General features: G+C 39.6%; 2 protein-coding genes across 3 annotated transcripts in view; one reads left to right on the top strand and one right to left on the bottom strand.

Annotated features, from left to right (window-relative positions):
• LOC133528735 (O-acyltransferase like protein-like) overlaps positions 1-4,995 on the top strand; it is an 89,639-nt gene extending 84,644 nt beyond the window's left edge. The window contains exons 11-15 of one of the 2 annotated variants that reach the window (XM_061866196.1): positions 232-311; positions 729-954; positions 1,432-1,606; positions 1,744-1,886; positions 2,426-4,995. In XM_061866196.1, coding sequence (XP_061722180.1) covers positions 232-311; positions 729-954; positions 1,432-1,606; positions 1,744-1,886; positions 2,426-2,554 — 753 coding nt within the window. In that variant the 3' untranslated portion in view covers positions 2,555-4,995. Of the gene's footprint in view, positions 1-231; positions 312-728; positions 955-1,431; positions 1,607-1,743; positions 2,008-2,425 lie in introns of both variants that reach the window. The other variant, XM_061866190.1, reaches the window with a different exon arrangement.
• Positions 4,996-8,821: 3,826 nt separating this feature from the next.
• LOC133527195 (uncharacterized) lies at positions 8,822-24,706 on the bottom strand. The gene is made up of 14 exons (XM_061864473.1): positions 23,805-24,706; positions 21,541-21,626; positions 20,908-21,004; positions 19,518-19,633; positions 19,361-19,486; positions 18,175-18,922; positions 17,522-17,609; positions 16,706-16,834; positions 15,571-15,730; positions 14,745-14,914; positions 13,785-13,914; positions 12,673-12,829; positions 12,073-12,215; positions 8,822-9,366 (listed from the first exon to the last, which is right to left on the bottom strand). The coding sequence occupies exons 1-14, from the start codon at positions 24,049-24,051 to the stop codon at positions 9,247-9,249; spliced, it is 2,517 nt and encodes an 838-aa protein (XP_061720457.1). The 5' UTR covers positions 24,052-24,706; the 3' UTR covers positions 8,822-9,246.
• Between the last annotated feature and the right edge of the window lie 78 nt (positions 24,707-24,784).

The following is a 24,784-nucleotide window of genomic DNA, read 5'->3' as shown; positions in this document are numbered from 1 at the left end:
TTTACCACTAGATTTTCGGTGAGGGAAAACATTGTGAGTTAACCTGCATACATCTACCAAGAAATTCAAAAGTGTATCATGTAGTACCCAACCCTCACAACCTCACCAGTGTAGGAACTATAGCCCAAGCCGTCTCGGGTATGAGAGGAGGCCTGTGCCAATTTTTATATTATTTTTAGGTATTAGAACAGACTAGACATATTAAGTAATATTTTACTTGTATTGTTGCAGTGCATGTTGTGGAGTTGGTACCTCTCCGATGACACCCAGTTCTACGCTGTCAGCGCCATTCTACTCATTCTAGCCACCAGGTACAGAAAATTCCTAAAAATATGTATTTCTCAAAAACACATCACATTCTACCTGTTACGTAGTCTATTTAAACTTATTCTTAAACAAAACAAAATCTAAATCATTCAATATAAAAGACTTCCCCCAAACCGCTAGCGAATAATCATTGGTGCCTTTGGTCTCTATTCGGGATCCATACTTACCTAGTTATAGCTGAGAATATTACTTCTAATGGGGCATTCCACAAAAAGGTCTACTTTGTCGGGGACGTGACGAGTACGGCAGCTTCCTTAACAGCCTACTAAACTGTTGAATTCGATACGTTATCATACTAAATATCGACTTCTTAACTTTATCAGAAATGAAAGAAAAAGCGTCACGTACTCGACACTTTTCTTGGATGTCCCTAATACCCCATCCGTTCATTTTCATTCCAGCCACTTCAAACTCTCCGCGGCCCTGACCTTCGTCTTCTTCATATCCTCGCTCCTGACGACCGGCTACGTGTCCTGGAGCAACGACCACATCCCGTCCAACGAGGATCCGTTCACGCAGTTCGACAAGATCTACGACAAGCCCTGGACCAGGCTCGGGCCGTATCTGGTCGGCATGGCGGTTGGATGGATACTGTTCAAGACCAATCTTAAGATTAAGATGAGCAGGGTAATCTAAATGAACTATGACTTATTATCAGGGAACTGAAAGGGCTAAAACTGAAATTATAAATATTAACTTAAAAGAAGATATGTACACATTAAGGCTGCAACGCTGGAACTTGACACCATTCGGCTAATACTCTTTGTTGATGTAGATCAGTATGGTGGGCCAGAAAGCTTAAGAAATTTAAGAGGAGGGCCAGAATTGCACCAAAAACGTATTTTTATTTGCAATTATCGTGGGCCAATGCCATATAACTACTAATTTTACATAGGACCTACTAGTTATCTGATCGCATCGAAATTTCTAAAAGTCTTAGGTCTGCTGTAAGTCGCAAATAATGGCAAGCAATAGCAATGCAAGATGTGTCCCAATGCTCAATCTTAATTCTAAGCAATGGAGGCACCAAACGTACTGTCAATTATTGGAATTAAGCTGTTAAACACCGGAACGTTTGCCTTACTAGTTTACTTACATCACCAGGTGTGGGCGTGGGTGGGCTGGGTGATTTGCACAGCTACCTTCCTCTTCCTGATCTTCGGCCTTTACAAGACGGAGCTGAGCGTGGCCACTGCGGCAGTATACAGCGCCGTGTCCCATTCTCTATGGGCGGCTTGCGTGGGCTGGGTCATCATAGCCTGTTCCTCAGGGCATGGAGGTAGGTGTTATATATCCCTAATATTTGAACTCTATAATGAGGAGGTGAGGGTAAGTGCCGTATCCCATTCAGGACAGGATAGCAAAACCGATCCAGTGCTAACTTAAATTTAAATTAAATTAATTTGATTTTCCCAGGCTGGGTGGAACCGCTGCTCTCAGCGCCGGTCCTCTACCCGTTCTCCAGAGTAACGTACTGCGCGTACTTGGTACATCCCGTCGTACTCCGATACGTGGCCATGCACCTCACGCACCCTATACACCTGGGGGAACTACTCGTGGTAAGTATCCAGTCTCTACCCCTCCATAGTAACGTACTGTACGTACTTAGTGCACCCCGTCGTGTTCCGATACGTCGCCATGCACCTCACGCACCCTATACACCTGGGGGAACTACTCGTGGTAAGTATCCAGTCTCTACCCCTCCATAGTAACGTACTGTACGTACTTGGTGCACCCTGTCATGCTCCGATACGTGGCCATGCACCTCACGCACCTTATACACCTAGGGAAATTACTCGTTAGTAAGTATCCAGTCTCTACCCCTCCATAGTAACGTACTGCGCGTACTTCGTGCATCCCCTGATACGAGGCCATGCCCTACATACCTGGGAGAACTGCTTGGTGGTAAGCATTCTATAAGTATAAAACATTTTGCGATATGGACAAATTTGACACTAATTTTATATTTTGTGGTAAGGTCAAACCTTTGTGTTTGTCTACCTAGTTACCTACCTATCTGCGGGCCTGTACAGCACCATCTTTCATCCATTGTATCTGTCAAAGCCGAAATAATATTAATAAATTTTCACCTTTTCAGTTCGTGTTATTCCTGGGGCTGACTGTGATATCATACTTTATGGCGTTCGTGATATCCGTAGCATTCGAGGCCCCAATAGTGACCATGCTCAAGATCCTGTCTCCACAGCGCAAGCCACACCGTGTTTGAGCTTATGCCTCGATAATACCATATCTGAAAAGGCTAGGCCTCGGCCGCACCGAGTCTAATAGTCTTAGGCCTCATCAAATATCTTAGACTCAGATGCACTTTGCTTTTAAGTCTAGGGCTCAGTAACATCATGTTTAAAAGTCTGATGCTTAAGCTACAGTACTTTAAAGTCTTAGACCTCAGTCATACAGTGTCTTAAGCCTTGGCATCACCGTGTTCGAAGGTCTTAGGCGTCGACTACAACTTGTCTGAGCCTTAAGCCTTAGTGGCGACGTGTTTAAAAGACTTAAGCCTCTAAAACCAACGACTAACTATGTTTTAAGTTAGGTTTACATTTGTTTTCTTGTATCAAATGCTGGCATGAGGCGTGTGTAACATTCGCTTAAACTATACAGACCTCAAAATTTACACAAGTATCAAGTATCACAACCGACAGAGACACTAATAGTTGGAATGAAAGGTATATATTGCTATCTTGCTCTAACAGATAGCTGCGCCTCACGATAAGTTGTGTATTACATTTAAGTATGTTACGTCTGTAGACCGCATTAGGACCATCACACACTGATCTTAAAATAATAGTCTAAAATTCCCACCGCTTGGTAACCTAGTAAAATGACAATTCGACCCAATCGTCTCGCTTTTGTACAGTAGCTATCAGATATATCGGACCGGCCAAAGTGTTCACAAATATCTGAACACAGTTTTTATTGTCAAGACGTTAAAGTGCATGTTCAGATATTTTTTAACACCTTGGCTGCCCCGATGTATCTGATGGCCACTGTGCCAATATTGTACTAAAATTACAGATTGGTTGGTAATATTAGTCTAATCGAATTGCCAGTTTAACATCTCAGATCGGCGACGATATACAGTGTGGAAGAAACTAATAGGCCCTGGAGGGAAAGTGCCTTAAAACGTTAAATCAGCTCATTTTACTTAAAGGAAATATTCTTTTATTTTTAAAAAGAATCATAACTTTATTCAAGTCTTTTTTCAAATTGTTTGTCTCGTCCAGAAATCGAACCGACTAAAAATTCCAAAAAATTAACTAGTCGCTATTTTATTCTGCTAGTCGATACAGATAATGTGTATAAAAATATCTTTGTCTAAGTACCTACAACACAAGTTTCATTTAAAAAAGAAAGTTAATTAGGTCTACACTCGTCTGTGGTATTAAATATCCATAAAATCGAATATTTAGTTCACAAGATTTTTTGGAAGACAAGGGTAATTTGTAAAAAATGTTCGAATACTTACTTAGTTATGTTTTGGTTACATTAAAAAAAAAGTATTGTGAATTGTTTCCTTTAAGTAAAATGAGCTAGTTTAAGGTTTTAAGGCACTAATAGTTATTCTAGTTCGTTGTCTGGGATGTAAAAACATGGTATATAGGTCAATTACAGAGCCCAATGACATTCAGATTTTTTAGTTTAAGAACCGTGTGCTGGCCCTTAGAGCGGGGTCACTGTCCGATCCAATATCGGATGAGCTTTGGAGAAAAACAGCTGCTAGAAAAGGCCCTATGGCGTCAAATCCTTTTATTTTTGCCTTACCGCTTTCTTTTTAAACAACAAACAATCGAAACAAAACGGATCGGACTAAGCGAAAACTTTTATAACCTGTCAAGCCATTTCTGTCAGCAGAAAAAAGCGGCAAATTAAAAAAAGTAGGCGCGAATGGTTATCGTACCATAGATATTTTGATTTCGCGCCTTTTTCTACTGACAAAGTTGTTTGACAGACAAGTTGGCACCAATGAGGCCCATAGATTTGTTGTTATTATTCTGCATTGCATATTTTAGCCTGTAAGTCTTAAGTAGTACGTTTCTCGCTGTATTTGAAGCCTATGCAAAATACTACAACTCAAAAAATAGCGAGTTGCTAATCCGCGTGGTAGATTGATTTTTATGAATATGAACATTTTAAAAAGTTTTGACTTATAGTTTGGTAAGCCATTTCCGTCAGTATTAAAAGGCGGCAACTTCAAAAAATTGTATTACTCGACTTTTTCTACTGACCACTACTGACAAAATAGGCTTGTCAAAGTATATCTGCACGATTAATTTAAGTTTGTTTATGTTTTAAAAATTAATAGTAAAATGCCAAATAATATTAAAGTCAAAACTTTGGGTTTCGTTGATCGGATGGCGATAAAAGAAATTTAATAGTACTTCTACATTCCCTGATTTAGTCTAGTTATTTGTTAAATTTATTTAAATTATTGAATAAGTGTTCAAATGAAAATTATTGTTCAAAAAAAGTGCAATTGTATACTATGAGGTTAGAGTTAAAACTTACAAAAAAAAACGTACAAATTTTCATTTATTACCAGGGACTGATTACCGTAATTCAAGGTTTCATTTTCATACAAATTAGTGTAAGGCTTGAGTGGCCGCTCGAGTTGAGCGTGCAGCGCGGCGGGGCGTGCGGCGTGCATGTATGTTAAAAAAATGCAAACGTATAGGAGCGGCCTTAGTGCACGCTGCTCACAGCACTCGTGAGCCCGACGCCACGCTGAACGCCCCGCTTAGAGCGTTACTCGGGCCTTACACTTAGTGTTAATAAGCTAATTTTATATTCATGAACGCTTGTCAAGTCTATCAAGCCCTTAATAATCGTTTGTTCTTCAACCAAAAAGAGTTGAATCAACCAAACCAATAAAATGAAGGAACCACCCTAAAGTGGAAGTCAATAGAAATGGCAAAGATAAAAATGTCAGATTTTGTTAACATTTGACGTATAACAGATTTAAGTACCTATATAAACTGTTGATAAAATCATGGTTGTCCACGAAAAGTGCGAGATTACGAAGAAATTAAGGTAAATTAGTTTGTTTACTTTATTTGCAATTTCTGTTGAATTCCACTTTAGAGGTCCTAACCATAAAACCATACGAGATGAGTAAAATATCAGAATTATGGGAAATGAAAATCTACCCATTAAGCTTATTATACGGTTTTGAGAGCCTAGAAGCCTTATTACGACTGCCTTAGTAGTGTCAAATTGACATGTTCGTTAGCATCTGCGTAACTTACTTTCTATACATCTCGCTCACACTAATCTCGCGAGCACGACCGAGATGCATAGAAAGTAAGTTACGCACTCAGTAGCGAACATGCCAGTGTCAAACTGGAGCCCATTTCTCGAACGGTATTAGACTAATATTATTAGTCTACGAACTGTCAAGTTGTGTGGGTTACCATGGCAACACACTAATAATATTAGACTAATACCGTTCGAGAAATGGGGCCCTGGGCGGCTACCGGGAAAATCGAAATTCGTCACTTGCGGGCATTTTTCTCTGTCACTCTTATTACGTCTTAGTGAGAGTAAAAGAGAAAGATCCCCGCAATTTGCGAATTTCGGTTTTCGCGGTAGGCCCCCTGGTGGTAGCCGTATAGGTCTCAATTTTCAAGCACTCACAGTGCATGAGCACAACATGTCGCGCAAGTAACTAAAAATACGTGAGTAAACCGTAAAATTAGCTTTGTGTTATAACCTCGTTTTTTTAACTTTAGAAAAGGACTACACAATCTTTACGTGTTTTTTTATTGAATAATCTTTTGAATTTTTTCAACTCACAGCCGATATGTAACAATTTCTATTATTTTGGTTTCATAAGTGATAGTTACAAATTTTAGAGCGTTTTCCAATAATTAGACACTCCAATATTGTGTAGTCTTTAGTAATGCTAAAATAACGAGGTATGATTTATGTATGACTGTTTAAATTCGATTACACTCAAAATGCAGGTCACTATGTATGAATGCATCTATACATAATGACCCGTATTATTGAACTAGGGTGTATTTATCAAGTGTCTCTTAGTTCAATTACCACCAATTAGTAAATTTGATTGTCACCTGGGCCCATTTCTCGAACGATATTATAACTTTATAGGAACAGAAACTCCTTAGGCATAATTTTTGCAAAAGTGTCCAGCTGTCTGCTATAAATAATATTTCCAAATCTCTCCAGAGTAGCGCTGGAGTAGCTAAGAACCTAGGCGTTATTGTTGGAGTGAAGTGCGCTGTCTATGATTAGATTTTTTTCTCAAGTATTCTAGGTATTGTAGCGCCACCTATTTGTGGGTTTTTGTCGGACACTTTTTGGTATATGGAGATTTAGTTCCTTGCCTCTACCTTCCATAATAATATTAGTCCACGAACTGTCAAGACGTATGAGTTACCACGGCAACACAGTAATAATATTAGACTAACACCGTTCGAGAAATGGGACCCGTTATTCAATACAAACCAGGGAGCCTACCGCGAAAATTGAAGTTCGTCAATTGCGGGCATTTTCCTCTGTCACTCTAATGACGTCTTAGAGAGAGTAAAAGAGAAAAATCCCCGCAATTGGTGAAGTTCGGTTTTCGCGGTAGGCCTCCTGAGTACCTGTAGCAGACCCGTTTTAATACCAGTAGATAGTTCGATCTCAAAAATAATGCTCTTAAGGTTCCAATTCCGAAAAAAACAGTTACCTTTTCATCATGAGTAAAGTTGGATATATTGTTATTTAATAGATTATGAAAAAACCATTCTGTACTTAATCATGACAATATTTTTACATGTTAAAATGTAATGCTATATAATATAGGTACATGTACAATTTCTTGCGTCCAAAAGAACTAAGTAATGTAAATAAAATGACTGGTTAATTTCTAGCTCGTATCCTTGACTTGAAATTCATATTTCAGTACATACATTATTTAAGTCCGTATATTTTCAGAATAAATGTGAATATAAAGTTCAAATTCGGCCATCCCGAGTGCCCGTAATATGTATGTGTTGGACTAAATTCCTGTTGGACGAAATGCTGTTGGACGAAATACGCGTTAGACGAAATGCATGTTTGACCAAATACGTGTTGGACGAAATGCGAATTGAAATATAATTTGGACGAACTGCGTATTAGGCGTACAGCTAACAAATCCTGTCAAGGTAGTGTAGACTTTTGAGCAATTATAACAGGTCATAAGGTCACTTTATGGGTGAATCAACTTTTTTGTTTCGTTATCCTGTCCCGTTGTCCAAGGGACAACAGTGGCACAGTTTGTTTGAAGAGACGGTGTATGCTGTTCTATTAACATGCTTAGTAAGGGGCCCATTATGGACATTGGTTATAACGACCACAAAAACGCAAGTTTGATACATTTAAGTATCATAAAATCAGTATTTCAATGAACTTTTGTCCCCTGGACAACTAATCGTAACCATGACAACGAGTGACGCTAAAAAGTTGATTCACCCATATATGCTTCGTTGCTCTTTCGTGTTGTAGATAGTAAACGGCCGAGTTCACAAGCATTATTCCAATCCAACGTTCAAAAAATATATTTACACGACCTTAGCGGAACTCTCAGTACTAGTTCCGCTACTCGATGCTAGATGTCGACTGCGAATATAATAAGCATTTTGGTAACAATACTGATGTATGGAGTGAGCACGCTATTACTTCTTATTTCTCTATGATACAAAGTAAATTTTGATACAACCGCAAACTTAGACTAGACGTAGGTATTAGTGAAAAGATTCTGAAATATTTTTATTTTCTTAACTACCAGAGCAATGTTTTTCGTAAATCAGTTACTTGTGACATTTGTGACGTCATTAAATGAGACGTATTGAGTTAAAACAAGGTAATGATAAATTGCTTGCTGTATACATATAGAAAAAAAAATCGTTTGTTTTTTTTAACCTATGAAAGTGTGTTCATAAAGTCTAAACTAACTACCCTTTGGTTATGCGATCGTATCAGAAATACAAGTAGTAGATTTTGGATACGAGCTGAAACTTACAAAAATAAAGATAGGTTTTTAAATGAAACTCGTAATTGTAAATAGGTTGTAAATATTATTCTATTTTTAAGATTTTTTATTGTATTTTCTAATTAAAAGTAAAAATAAATTAATTGGTTTCTATTTAACTTCACTATTACCTACTTAATTAAGGTGTAATATAATTAAAGCTTCATTGAAATCATAATTTACAGAAATGATCGAAAATTTTTGAGCAAAATTAATATTAGAGATCATAAGTCACAATCATAAGCTATTTCCACACAGCTATGAAAAGATTTTGTCACAACTTGTTGTATATCAACCACAACTATGCCCCTACGTTTTTTTCGAATTTTTCATTATTGTAGTATTTGCATTTCAATTTTTGTATAAAAACTGTTCCTAATTTTTATAATAAAACAAAAATCGAAAAATCAAGCTTAGGGGCGTAGCTATGGTTAATTTTAATATACATAAAAATAATGTAAAAATATTTTCCAAAATGTCAATATCCAGAGGAAAATGGGGACTACGTTTGTATGGAGAATCGGCCGTCCTCTTTCCTCTTAATTGTACAATTGCTCTTTAATCGCATCTAGGCAAGCGAGATATGTGCGCGTGCTAACGAGCCCCCGCAAACACAAGAGAAAGAGACAAACTTATGTTCAACAATGAGCATAACAAAGATGAAATAGTTACGTATGAAATAAATATGGTTTTGCTTCTTATCTAGGACCATTCCATGAAATTGTCTACCGAAGAAGACGAAATAAAATGCGTCCGTACGGGAGGGCCCGTGGAATGCTCCTCTGTCGTTCCGTAGGCAGTCACTGCCGACTAGACTAGAAGGCCGTTAGTACTCTCGCTGAACGAAAAAGGTGCAGTGTGGACGTAGCTTTACAGATTATTTAACTGGTAGCACAGTCAGAAAGCCGCCTTAGGAGACTGCAGCATGGCATCTCAACCAGAAGACAGAGGAGCAGAGACGCGACGAGAGTTAGCAGCGTCGTGCCCGCGAAGTAAGACCACTGTGGACAAAGGAAAATTTTATTATACACCTTTCTTTCTTCCTATCGTTGTCCCGGCATACTGCCACGGCTCAAGGGAGCCTGGGGTCCGCTTTGACAACTAATCCCAAGATATGGCGTAGGCACTAGTTTTTACGAAAGCGACTGCCATCTGACCTTCCAACCCAGAGGGTACTAGGCCTTGTTGGGATTAGTCCGGTTTCCTCACGATGTTTTCCTTCACCGAAAAGCGACTGGAAAATATCAAATAACATTTCGTACATAAGTTCCGAAAAACTCATTGGTACGAGCCGAGGTTTGAACCCGCGACCTCCGCATTGCAAGTCGCACGCTCTTACCGCTAGGCCACCAGCGCTTATTTTATTATACACCATGGGCCAATTAATCCCGACAGATTATTACGGTGTATTCTTGATCGCATTTAGAGAATATAATGTTTTACGAAGTTTTGTAGATTGTGTATATTATTATAAATAGTAATGTGGTACGTTCCACAATAAAAAATGAAAAATATTAACATTTAAATAAAAAATAATCAAAAATTCAAAAATCAAAAATATTCTGCAAGTAGGCCTCCTGGGGGCTTACAGTGAAAACAGAAATTCTCTAATTGCGGGGATCTTTCTCTTTTACTCTCATAAAGGCGTCTTTAGAGTGACAGAGAAAAATGCTCATAATTGACGAATTTAGATTTTCGCGGTTATAGCCCAGAGTCCCATTGCTCGAACGGTATTAGACTAATATTATTAGTCCACGAACTGTTAAGTCGTGTGGGTTGCCATGGCAACACACTTATAATATTAAATCCCGACCAGAAATATATGATCATTGTCAAGAGGGCGCTGTTATTCTCATGTTTATTTATTTATATTTATATTATATTTATTTATTCCTTAAATTAACACTTACAGTCAAGCTACACATGTTAAAAGGAGTGACATTATATACGCATTGATATTAACAATTTACTTACTGCTAACTATACATTGATTGAGCTGGTCGTCGTTATTGACTCTAGGTATCGGCTACTAACTGCCAAAAAACTAGCTTCAGTGCATTGGAATATATCTAGTTTGCTGTCGCTGTCCAATATATCATTCAGGAGAGACAATGCGCGGTGCAGCGGTGAGTGAGATAATGCCCGGGTCCGCGCCGCCGGGACTGCGAACAGTGCGCGGCGACGAGGGGCAGTTGAATACTGCTGTGGACAGGTACTCGAAGCGGAACCAATGCTAGCAACTGAGGGTTATGTATTTGGCCACGAATCAGGAGATAAAAATATTTTACTAGTGCCACATTTCTTCTGGTCTCAAGAGTGGTGTAGTTAACCATTCCGAGAATATACAGACTAGGGTACATGTGAGGATAGTACCTAACCATAAAGTTTATTGTATAGATGACGGATGAATGATTTTTGGACCCTCTCCAACATAAGTGTGTACTGTTGTTCATGGGGACTCCAAATTATCGCATTCGTCTCAAGTCGGCTTCGTACATACGCGTTGTACAGCATTCTGAGTGCACTCTGACTTTGAGCATTGAAAGATTTTGACTGGCGGATTACGAAACCTAAGCATTTTCTTGCAGCCTTACATGCGCTGACAATGTGGTCATTGAATGTGAGCTGTTGATCGAATATTGTGCCAAGATCACGAACAGATGTAACTTGCTGCAGATTACATGTACAGTGACAGTTCAGTTTAGTATTGTAAATTTAGTTCCAATGAAATTCCGCAATATGGCGCGTGATCATATATTCCTGGTAAGGCTTTAGACTAATACCGTTCGAGAAATGGGACCCAGGCGCCCGTATTAGACTAATATTATTAGTTCACAAGATGTCAAATCATATAGGATTCCATGAAAACACACTAATCATATTAGCTTAATGTGGTTCGAGAAATGGGCCTCTGGCTTCTTTTCACAAGTAAATACAATATTTACAGTGTAATAAACATCACTGCTAATTTTATAAGGAGTATTACTAAAATTTTCTACCGCCAGAGTGCAGTACTAGCACAACCCGTAACTCAGGGAGTAACGTAATTTGTTGCGAATAAATATTATATGATGCATCAAGGCGTTTTGTTTTATGTTTGTGCTATTGGCGCCCCCTACGAAGAGTATTCTTTAATATTCCCAATGTTGAAGACAAATGTTGAAGAAAATGAACATAATTATAATTTCCGAACGAACAAATGTCAGTTAGTGAACTAATATTGCCACTTAGTGTCGCTACTGTCAATGCGAAATTCATAGAGGTATAATAGTATTGAAATTATGGAAGGTAGAACATAAACTCCTCAAGCAGAATTGTTGCAAAAGTGTCCAGCTGTCAGCTATAAATAATAGTTCCAAATCTCTCCAGAGTAGCGCTAGAGCTAGAGTAGCTAAGAACCTAGGCGTTATTGATGGAGTGAAGTGCGCTGTCTATGATTAGATTTTCTCAAGTATTCTAGGCATTGTAGCGCCACCTATTTATAGTTTTTTGTCGGACACTTTTTGGTATATGGAGATTCTGTTCCTTGCCTCTACCTTCCATAATTGAAATGAAACATAGACGTACTATATAACAAATGAAATGCTAAAGCCAGCATATGACCGAACGAGATGCTCTTATGGAACTTTCAGTAGTAGTAGCAGAGAAAGCGTTATTATTGTTTGTCCTTGTCCAAGAACTGACAGTTCAGTATTAAATAAACTTACAATGCACATAGTCTGCGAGCAAAGCGGCACACCCAAACTGAGAAGGACCGTTCTCGTGATAGGGCCGTGTAGGAGCAGCGCGCTATAGCAAAGTCTGCTGAGCGCCGCTACCGGCCCGGAGTCCAGGAGCTGACGGCTCTGGCCTGCGGAGACAAAATAACGTTGAAAGGGAAAAAACATTAAAGAATACAAAACAGTTGTAGCTAACAGATTTTATAATAAAATCTAGTTAAATTGATAAAAAAAGGCAATTTCTCACAATAAATTGAAAAATACTAGTTCTTTTAAACTTCCTAAAATGAAAAAAATTATGGTAGGTACCATTCGTTTTCTTGCATTATATTCAAAAATTAATTGTAAAACAACTATACTATACCAATATTCCTATTTTCCACCTATTTTCTTGTTTTCCACACTTTCTGGCTTCTCAGTGTCGGTCACTTGCCGTTTCGTTAGGAGCGTTTGTCAGACTTTGACTATCATTTCTGACCTTTGTATTGATTTAATGCAACGGGTCACATATATACATTTCCTCCATCCTCAAAACAAACCTGATCGACTGATACCATTCATAAAAAGTTGTCATGTAGTCCCACTAACCAGCATAGTTGGTAGCGCACACCAGCGCCGGCCACAGCAGAACCACGGGCCAGAGAAGATGCAGGAAGCAGGTCACCCAGGCGGGCCCGGCCCACGGCACCGCTGATGCCACACTCAGCGCTGACAGCGACGCCAGCCAGAGAAAGGTGGACGTCACCTGGAAACAAGGGCTTCAAGTGAATGGCTCATATTGCAGAGCGCGATGCAGAAGTGCCAGCGTCTGTGTGTCGTGTCGCCGCAGAACTAGGTTCATAAAGAGTGTCATTAGACGAACAGATATAGGAAGCAGGTCACCCAGACGGGCTCCACATCGCGCGGACTGCGACGCGAGCCAGAGAAAGGTGGACTTCACCTGGAAACAAGGGCTTCAAGTGAAATGCTCATATAGTAGGGTATGATGCAGAAGTGCCAGCGTCTATGTGTCGTGTCGCCGCAGAACTAGGTTCATAAAAAGTGTCATTAGACAAACAGATGCAGGAAGCAGGTCGCCCAGGCGGGCCCCACACCACGCTCAGCGGGGCTGCAACGCCAGCCAGAGAAAGGTGGACGTCACCTGGAAACAAGAGCTTCAAGTGAATGGCTCATATTGCAGAGCGCGATGCAGAAGTACCAGCGTCTATGTATGTGTCGTGTCGCCGGCAGAGTTACATAAAGAGTATTATTAGACAGAGGAGATACGTTGGGTCGCATGTGTCGTGTCGCCAGCAGAGCTACATAAAGAGTGTCGGATAGAGCAGATGCAGGAAGGTCACCCAGGTGGACCCGGCCCACGGCACCACCGACGAGACGCTCAGCGCGGATAATTATACGAGTACCCCACTTACCCATACCTTCAGCCAGAGTTTTTTGAAAAATCGTATCCCTTTATGTATTATTATACAAAAAATATGAATAGTAATCTTGAGGTCTTTGAAACATGATTAAACAACTTTCACTCGATAGAACAAAAATCTTCGCCAATTTTTATTTAAAAGAACTGAAAGCTACTATTCTATAACCGCTCCGCAATATCCGCTCAGAGCTCAGCGAGAGACTTTAGGAGAAGGGCCTGAAATTCACTCCACCTTAAATCATATCGAGGGTAGAAGTAAGTTTAAATACTATTTACTTGCCTTTGACACCTTGAGTTGTCCATCCATCCTCCTGACTAGCCACCCGGCGAACACGCCGGTGAAATACGGCGCCACCCGCGCCCAGGGCCGCTCCAGCATCAGGTGGTACGCCGCGAACATGTCCGCCATTCTGAACATAAATAGAAAATGATAACTGGTGGCTCTGTGAGCTGTGTAAAAGTAAAAAAACTTAGTTTGTTATCACAGTGAACTCACAATAGTCTTAAGCGCTATAAACGTAAGTATTTTACGCCAATTTTCGCATTTTGAAAAAATACCAAAAACTGGATCGACAAAAAAATATCTATTGAATCATAGAATCTGCTCACAAAACTTAACGAGAATCGGTTAAGAATTGCGACCTGTAGAGGAGAATCGTAATCCGGACATACGAAAGCAAAATGCCCGAATTAAAACGCTGACCTTCGTCATAACGCTTCGGTCAATTAATAGATTCCGTCTAAACTAACTTTGACCGACTTGAAGAACAAAGTGTCATTCGTCATATTTTCATTCATGTCAATTTTAACATTAATGATGACATTCCCACATTCTGTCATTACAAATGCCATGCAGATTTAACATCCGAGTCTAAGAATTTTGTTTAGCACCTTTTAATAATCCTAGTTGAAAACAAGGCGCGTTTTAGGTTTGATAAATAGTGTTGGAGACACCTTTCTAACCAACACAAATGTCAAAATTACGTATAAGTACAAACAATTGTCAAGGACTTGTTAGACTTGCCAAACGCATTGACTGGTTTACTATAACCTCCGAAAGAGGAGGTTTACTATAATCGCCGAAAGCTGATGCCAAGTCGGCCGCCGTGGCAACTAATACGATAACAGAAGCCACAGCAAGAGAAACAGCGCGCCGGTAGCGTGTAGTTACGTCTCCATCGTCAGGTACCAGGATACTTGGAGCTACTAACAATATTGGTACCTAAATACAGGTACTTACGGTTTACTGTAATCGCCGAAAGCGGACGCCACGTCACCCGCAGTGGCGACCAACACGATGACAGAAGCCACAGCGAGCGCGACACGACGGCGTACCGCCAAGGCGCAGAGCAACGCGCCGGCAGCGTGGAGTTGTGTCTCCATCGTCAGGTACCAGGATACTTGAAGGCACTGCACACAGTACAGTTTTTGATCAACAAACTAGAATAACTATACAAGTCTGACTAGACCTCAAAAATGACCCCAAGGATAACCTGTCATAGAAAAAGAAGTGTTGGTAGCACAAGGCGTTTGTTGCCGCCTCCACAATTCCACATGCAAAGGGTGTTCGACAAATGTGTGTAATGTATCCAAACGCCAAGCCTGGAGATGCCGTGTTTGTGTTGGGTGTGGTTGTGGTCGGTGTTTGGCACACCAAGCATGTGGAGGCGGCATGACATGTAGAATTTTATTTTAGCCAATTAAAACTGTTATTCACCGATCGCAATATATTTTAACTGTCACTGATACTGTCAGTCATGTGGACTGAGAGCTTCGTCTATATATTCCGGCGCTGTTTTTAACAAGTTATTGACTCATCAGGAGTTCGATTAGCACCGGTTTCTCTAATTTGAGGAATTGTTCGGGTGACAGCATTTCCAGCAGGGGCCCTAGCCAATATGACAAGCGGTACTTACCCGGTCATGTTGGGGGTATACGTTCGTGATACAGTATATTCGGCCACCATGTGAGTTCGCTCACCGACGTTTGTGTGGCCCGGGACAGCACTGACGCTAGGATCCTGAGGACCTGGATTCGATGCCCGGCTGATATACTGATAAACTTACCCGCTCATGTTGGGGGTATAAGTTGGTGATGTACAATATATTCCGCCACCACGTGAGATCGCAGTCAACGTCACCAGGCAGCTCCAACACCGACGTTCCCTGTGTGGCCCGAGACAACACTGACGCTAAGAAGATCGCGTACATGTAGGATGGGAGGAGTCTGCAATACATTTTAATTTATTTAACTTTAGCAAAGACGTTATGAGTTAAACACATTTTAGAAAATCTGTGGACAAAAGATTAAAAGTTAGCCGCGACGGCTTCGGTAATGAGTATTATAAATCACGTTTTTCTTATTTGAGTGACTCAAGTACTCCCTCACCATGAGTTTTACCCGGTCTTAAACGCTAGCGACGAAACTCTATCGCTTGCTCCAATGTATGTATGTATATATTTATGTATTGCAAAGAATAAGTAGGTACAAAAGTGTCTTAGGTGGTAAGTGACAATTGGTTGCTTATTCTGCTATTTGTACTAAACAGGTTGTACTAGCATCCAAAAATCTTAAAACTGCTACAAATCTGGCTGTATATCTTCAGATAGGAAATCTTTTACACTGTTATAGCTTTTATCAGACAATAGCTTCATTAATTTGTATCTAAATCTATGTACAGGCAGTTCTCTTATAGATTTTGGTAACTTGTTAAAAATGCTGTCCTGGGAACACAATTATGAACCAACCTTCCAGGATCCCGTTGATTTCTGGTAGAGGCGCTTTCAGCTGTTGTAAATAAATACATATGCCTCTTTACAAACATGCAGATTTCTAAGATGTATAAACATGGCAGCGGTAAGATCCTAAGTCTTTTGAAAGATGGTTTGCATGTCTTGTATGGGGCTAGATTACAAATAGCACGTATACATTTTTTCTGTGCTACGAATGCAATGTTAAAATTGGTACAGTTTCCCCACAAAATAAGCCCATATCTTAACACTGAACTAATATACCCATGATACGCGGTTAACGCAGTGTACGCAATGTCAGTAAAAGGGAGATGCAGTATTCCCATTTGTGTCCGCCGGGCACAGATGGGAATAGGCGCTTCATATAAATCGTTCCCATCTGTCCCCCGCCTCATGTATGGCGGCTGTCACGCGGGGCGGAGACGTATGGGAATACCCCATGAATACCCACCTGACGGCCCTGTTGGTGATAAAACAGAACAGTTGCAAGATCTGACCGCAGACGCCGCCGAAGCTCACCAGCTCCTCAACGCTGTACTGGCTCTTCAGGTAGAAGAAGTGATATGAGCTGAAGAGGCCACTGAAAATAATAAAATCTATCGTTATTGTTTGAACCTCCTATCCTGGGCTATAACCGCGAAAAGCGAAGTTCGTCAGTTGCGGGCTTTTTTCTCTGTCACTCTAATTACGTCTTAGTGATAGCAAAAGAGTAAGATCCCCGCATTTGCGAATTTCGGTTTTCGCGTTAGGCCCCCTGGTCGGTAATGAGTCACTAATAGTGCCACTATATTTGAAGCAGGAGGTCCCGAGTTTGAACCCCGGTAGGTAAGGGCTTTTATGTATGCATTTGTCACAAATATTGGTCCTGAGCTATGGATGTTTTCTATATTGTATAACTATTTATATATTTATAACCAGAGTAACCGGAACTCTATTTTCAACTCCTACGCTTACTCTGGTTATAATATTAGCTGAAAATCGTTGAGCATTAGACTTTTTGTTTGCCGCGATATCTATTGTCGAGTAGCAGTACTGAGAGTTCCGCTACTTGACGCTAGATGTAGACTACGAAAATAATAGTATTTTTGGTAACAAAACCGTTTCATGGAGTGAGCACTCTTGGTCTTTTTAATTATCTTTGCCACGAGTAACCTGAGTTAAGAGCCCGGTAACGATTTTAGAGAAAAAATGTAAAATTGATAGATTTAGTCGTTGAAATTGTACACCTTTAGTTACGTAATATCTAAATAACAAGTATTATTTTTACCTGACGAAAAAGAGCGTGTCAAAGGCCAAGGATCCCGTGGCGAGGATCATGAACACGTTGTTGCTGCTGTTCATCTCTGGATCGTTGTCTGCAACACACATACTCAGCATATTCATTTAGGTACTAACACTGGTAACCCCTTTTGTAACGACGAGTTTATGAAGTGAAAACTCCTTTAGCGGCGCTGTGCGCTTTTTGTGATGGGGAAAAAATGTTAAACTCGCGACAGGTCACGTGACCGACAGATTAGTCAGATTGAAAATTCGTAAGACGGACACGTATGCCTGATCGAAAAACTCCATGATGGTTCTAGTAATGATGATGGTGTAAGAGTCGTTGAAATTATGGATGGAAGTTGATTTTGAGAGATAAACTTTTTAATGTTAAATAATTGTAATAGTTCTGAAGTGTTCAGTTTATAATGTAATATAAATTGTTATGTTTGTGTATGATAGCGCAATAAATGAATATTGTATTTTACCACATAAGTAAATGATAGTACTTTTATACTGATAATTAAAGCAATACGTGCAAAATGATACCCTAACTATTCCAAAATATTAAAAATGCACAACGTTAATATTCAAGTTTCCACTTCTGCATGCACTCCCGGAGTGCAACCCGGTTTTCTTTAAAAACAGGACAGTACTAACCTGACAAATAACTGACCATAGTCGCCACATGTATAAACACCACCCAAAACGTAGTCGCAATCCTGAACGCATGCATAATCGACAGATCCTTATTCGCCATGTTTGTATTAAAAATCCTCTTCCACCCATAGTTTAGAGAGAAACAGAGCAGCAGATACTGGGATACACTCCTCTTAACTTTCAAGCTAGATATGGAGTTATCGTATCTGACTCGAGGGCATGGTTGGTAAACTTCACTCTTCATTGGGTTCACGCATTGTTTTTTATACTTGCCGCAACGCTTACAACTGTTAGTATTCTCCAAAGATACTACGTCGAGCGTTTGAGGCATTGCGTTTTGCTTATACTTCTTTAATGTCATCAGATTGATATTAGAATTCTCTACATTGTTAATAGTTAATTCATCTTTTGATTTGTGAATTTGCAAATCATTATTGTACTTTTGAACGTTGAACGTTTTCGCTGATACATTCCTCCGGCATTTTAGTAAGTCGTAGTCTAGTAAAGTAGCTATTATGCATAGAATTACTAAGCCCAAAGTGATAGCTGATAGGGTGATAGCAGCGTAGTCATTTCTTGGGTCATATGTGACTTCTATGCGTCGGGAGTTGATGATGTTGACAGTCCTAGGGGTGGTGTGGTTAGATTTGAGGGTGTCGGTAATCATAATGGAGAAGTTTATGATGGCGGTCACGTCTTCTGGTGAGCAGGAGCGGGGGAGACACAGGCCTTGGATAACTTCTAGGCTCTGTAAAAAAGAATATAGAAGTGTATTTTGACCGAACTCTGATAGATGAATATGTTAACAAGTAATACTAAACAAATATGATTAAGGATGGCTCATAGTTTAACCCCCTTATTTATAAACTTCTACTAAAGTTGACAAGCCGCTTATAATCGTTTGTCCCTTCCCAACGTGTTGGTATGATGGAAAGGGACGAACGATTATTAGCGGCTTGTCAACTTTAGTAGACGTTTATGAATAAGGGGATAAGTCTCTTGGATGTTAGCAGCTAGTACACCTAGCAGAAAAATGCCAATGCCAAGCCAATGAACGAATTCCATTAATAATGCAACTTAGCAGGGGGCCGATTCGGGGGCGAGGGGGCTGGTTCGGTGGAGTTTCTCTAGCTCTATCAACGGTCGGTCAGAGCCTGATGTCAAGTCAGCAGATCGCTGTACATACCTTAGCCATGGCGAGCTTAGTAACGTTGAGGTGGAGGCGCACGACGGAGTAGGCCAGACGAACGGGGGCCTCTCTGGTTCGGTGGAGTTTCTCTAGCTCTATCAACGGTCGGTCAGAGCCTGCTGTCAAGTCAGCAGATCGCTGTACATACCTTAGCCAAGTCGAGCTTAGTAACGTTGAGGTGGAGGCGCACGACGGAGTAGGCCAGATGAACGGGGGCCTCTCTGGTTCGGTGGAGTTTCTCTAGCGCTGTCAACGGTCCGTCAGAGCCTGCTGTCAATTCATAAACAATATAAAAATACATTTTGACTTCGGGGTTGTCGTTGAGATTCAAGATGGCGAAGACGTCTCGAGAATATTTTTTTGTGTTTTGCTCATTAATGTTGTTTAAAGTGTGATATTGATAGCTTATTATGCAGTAAACTATTGAAGAAGTGTGCAGCTAATGAAAAACTAATCTTGAAACGCGTTTAACCATGTTTTAATCAACACCCGGCAATCTATCGTGGCTTTTAGTAACATCCAGCTATCTCTTTACTAAAAGCAACTACCGAACAACGTCATGCTCTGCGAGCACAAATAAAAGTTACTACTGAACAACGACACTTGACATTGGCAAAATCATCATAGATTTGATGGAGGCCATATTTTAAAAGAAGAAGAAGATTTTGACTTCGAAAAACGGTGCATATGAATCTGACCATTCTAACACATATCACTAAAAGTTTTCCCTTCTCCATAAAGGTGGTGGTTGTTAACTGACGACATATTAAAACACAACTTTATCGAATAGCGAATTTTTTTATAGATATCAGGTTATACTAGTCGTGATTGACGATTATTAAAATTCTAAAATCCCAAACACAATTATTAGTTTGCGTTGTTTTATCACAAAGTTCCCGTGGCTACCTCCTGTCTCCATCATCAGATCAGCTCGATGGTACCATAATATTGCATTGTCGCCCAACTTACATATGTATGCAAATTTTCAGCTTTATTGGAAACCGGGAAGTGGTCAAATTTAATTATTACAGACAACGGGACAGTTGAAACTCAATAAAAGCTTGTAAAAAGGGGGTTTATGAAAAACACCTTTTTTTTAAGATAAAAAACGAAGCCTCAAGCGTCGCAAGTATGTCAGTCTCTTCAGTATGTCAGTAGCTACATATTTGCAGCGTTTGGGGTGGAAACCCTGGGACCGTGGGGGCCTAGCGCGCACTATGAAAAGTTAGCAAAGCGCCTTATAGAGGCTTCGGGTGACCAGAGGGCTGGCCTGTATTTCGCATAGCGGATAAGCACTATCCAGAGGGGCACTGCTGCTAGCTTTCTGGGCACCCTATCAAGCAGACTTGGGACAAATTTTTAACTTATAAGTGTGCTTTTTATGTTTTTACCCTAAATGTTTACTTGTAAATAAGTTATTTATTAATAACAAAAATTAAAAATCAATTACCGTGGCCCATGGACACTCTTCACTGCGGTTGTAACTGCGTTGCCGGCCTTTAAGATAGAACGACATTTTCTTTTTTCTATCTAAATGTGTTTACCTTGGGTAAAATCCTTCCGTAGCACGGCATTGAGGTACACGTCGTCGCGAAACTTCGCCAAAACTTCTTTATCTTCCCTGGTACTTCTGTACTTATCCTGAAAAATGTGCCCCTATTCATTAGCATCATTAGAGCGTTTTCACATTGTCTATTGTATTCCTGCCGGTGAGTAAGGTTGTCAGAGCTCAACCAAAGTGTGGGGTGTTGGGGTCGGCAACGCGCATGTATCTCCTTTGATGTTACAGGCATCCATAGGCTACAGTAACTGCTTACCAGCAGGCGGGCCGTATGCATGTTTGCCACCGACGTAGTATTAAAAAAAATGGAAATGTCGCGTAGAGCGATGACCGAAAGAAGCGGCAGAGATCAATCTGAACAATTCCTAAGAGAACTCCCCCTTATACATTGCGATAGAAAAAACAAAGCGTGGTTACTTAGTGTAATGTAAGGGCTGAGTGGACGGCGGGGCGTGCAGCGTGGCGGCGGGCTCACAAGCGACACGAGCAGCGTGCACTAAGGCCGCTCCTATACGATTACATTTGTTTAACATGCACGCCGCACGCCCCGCTCCGCTGCACGCCTAACTCCAGCGTGCCTGAGTGGACTTACACTTAGATCTGTTATAATTCTCACCAAGTCCAGGCATTGCTGTTTGGAGCCGAGCCAGTGGCGGCGACCGCTGTAGGCTCCAGAGCTGTAGCGACCCGAGGCGTCCACCGCTTTAAACCAGACCATCAAAGCAGTAAATGAGATAATACAACGACATATTCTTGGTAATAGTATCGTTTGCCGCCATCATGACAAAAAGCATCATGTCACAACACAATCATTAAATTAATTAAAATCGATCGCACTAACATAGCCACTCGGCCGTGTCTTCAACGAATCTTAAAAAATAAATCTAGACGGTCGACGACATTAGAGGAAAAAACCTATAAAAACATACATGCGATTGAATCTTAGACTAGGTAAAATTCGTTTTCCTTGTCTCAATGAAACAGAGTTGATTTTTCCCGGGCAGACATAATTGTACTAGCGAGAGTTGGCGTGCAATATTATTCAAACAGTGAAAATGTTGTAATGAGTTGTATCACGCTATGGGGTAACGGTTCGCTTAAGCACAACGTTAATAATGATACATTACACGCTTAGATTATGGAAGGTTAAGGAATAGAATCTCCATATACCAAAAAGTGTCCGACAAAAAACCATAAATAGGTGGCGCTACAATACCTATGATACTTGAAAACTTCACTCTGTCAATGATGCCTAGGTTCTTAGCTACTCTAGCGCTACGATGGAGAGATTTGGAACTATTAATTATAGCTGACAGCCGGACACTTGCAACCGTTCTGCCTATGGAGATTTTATTCCTTGCCTCTACCTTCCATAACGTCTTTTCGTTATAAGATCGTGTCATTCAGGACGACGCGTGCTTTAACTCTTAATGTCATGGTATTAAACGTTAAATTTGATAAATCTGCGCGTCATCTAGAATGACACAAACTATACCTAGGTAAGTAGGTACTCATTAGATAAAAAAAATTAAAACTCTAATCAAAAGTTATTATTTTTAAAATATTCTCGTTTAGCTTTGATACACAAACGCAAACGTACAATGTTAAAAATATCAATAATATGCCGTAGAAAAATAACAACGAATTCTTTGGCCACTTTTAATATAAATTTGAAATTCTTGTAGGCTATTAGACTTACAAATGAGTCATTCTACAGCACGAGTGTAAATTCGTTAAGCGTAGTTCAACATTTTTATGGTAATAATTATTATGCATAATAAACTGATACGAGCATTACCCTATGAAGGTATTATTCATATTGGTTTCCTATTACAAAATGTACAAATTTATTAGTTTTCTTTTCACAGTTTATTTACCTATTTTGCTACCAAACGCACTTAACGTTAACGCACTTAAAATGAAAAAATGCTTACCATTTTAAAGCATATGATTTTAAAATTTTATTTAATAATGTTTAAAGTTTGCTCATAAAATTAAATAAGTAGGAATCGTCACGGACTTTAATAGTTGAGCCATTTAGGGGTTAACCTAATGTGGTTGTCAATACTAATAATAAAGTCCGTGACTGTACTGATTTGACTTGTCATTTATATACCTACATACACACTATACATACATACATTAATTATTAATTATTTATTTTAAGATTATTATAATGTAATGTTTACCCAGGTATTGGCTGTTGTATTCATAAATGTTGTTATGTATTTTTCATGTCACTATATGATGTTACTATAAATGTTGTATTGACTTGTAAAAGAGCCCTCGAGGCCTACTTGCAGAATAAATTTTTGAATTTTGAATTATTTATTTATCAATTAGGATAAAAATATTAAATAAACAGACACAAAAATAGCTTCTGATAGAAAATAATTATTCGTGCAACAAGAGCGGAACGTTGGTTTATCTTACGAGAGTTAAATTGAGTCCCGAGTAAGCGAAAGATTCTAAGTTAGAATCTTGAGCGTAGCGAGGGACTCGATAACACGAGATGTAAAATAACTTTGCTCTCGTGTGACACATACAACTTTTCATCTCAGTAGTGAGAACATATTAAATGTTAAAAAAATTCAACATGATGTAAACTTAACCACATTTATTTACATTCATGAATGAAGGGCATCATCATTGTGACGAAAGCTTGTCTCACTGCCTGGAGTGACGAAAGTAGGCTTGTTCGAGCTGCTGAGGTGAAAAGATAGATAATCTATGTTTATTAAGGATGATTTTTTTTTATCACAAGTTTAATCAATCTTGCAGTTAAAAACGAAAGTTATGGAAAAAGAAATGCTAAATGATGAAAATTTTGCCAAGCTCTTATAATAAATACTGTATGTATGAAATAAAATTAGTTCTTACCAATATAGGTCCAAGCTCGCCCTCTACCGTAATCACTAAAAAACACCTTCATATCGCCAAAACATTCACTATTAACCGCCAAATGCACACCATTTCTTATAGTAGGCCACACGATGGCCAAATAAGAGGGATCATATACATTGTACAAGCTGTCTAACTCTCCTCTAAACGTTCGTAGTTTTCTAGTAGTATTCCTATGGGATTCTACTGAGATAAATATAACTAGTAAAAGGATTAGCTTGTACATGACGAGCGAAGGCCGCGCGGTTGCAGAGCTGTGTGTTTAGTGTGTACGGTTGAGCGGTGGAGGGAATCATAACAATTGCTTTCTTGTAACAGCGAAGGGGTGGGATTCGAACTTAAAAACAAATATAGCAAGCAAAGCAAGCAGCGATTTCGATAGCCCAGCCTGTGCAAATGTTAAGTATACGTCATAATTGGCTACTTGACTGTTATTTGTAAATAATGTCAAACGATCTTGATTTTCCTGAGGATCAAATGTCTATATGGAACTCATGGCATTTAAGCAACACAAAGATCAGAAATGAGAGTTAAAGTCTGACGCTCGCACTCGACGATTGAAACGCCTCTAACAAAATGATAAGGTGATGTGACGTCACATCATATAGTCCTAAATGTATGGAAGATCAAGGAAATTGCCATTTTGACCCTAAAATATTGCGTTTATGTGTATAGTTGTTATACAATTTATTTTTCAATAAAGTGTAAGGAATAGAATGGTACCAAATTCTTTCTTTTTTTTTACGTATTCGTACAACGTTACAATGGCTCATTTTCTATCCATTTAACTAAATTTTGTTATAATATTCAACATGTGTCAAGTACCCAATTTCACTGTCTGGGCTGTCAATATTGCTGCCAACCTATCTTGGTCTGATTGTTCAAAGTGTAATATTGATAGCTTATTATGCAGTGAACTATCGTAGAAGTGTGCAGCAAATGAAAAACTAATCTTGAAA

This window comes from Cydia pomonella, chromosome 1, assembly GCF_033807575.1.
Source record: "Cydia pomonella isolate Wapato2018A chromosome 1, ilCydPomo1, whole genome shotgun sequence".
Taxonomy (NCBI): Eukaryota; Metazoa; Arthropoda; class Insecta; order Lepidoptera; family Tortricidae; genus Cydia; species Cydia pomonella.
This window is presented reverse-complemented; position numbering and strand designations above follow the sequence as displayed.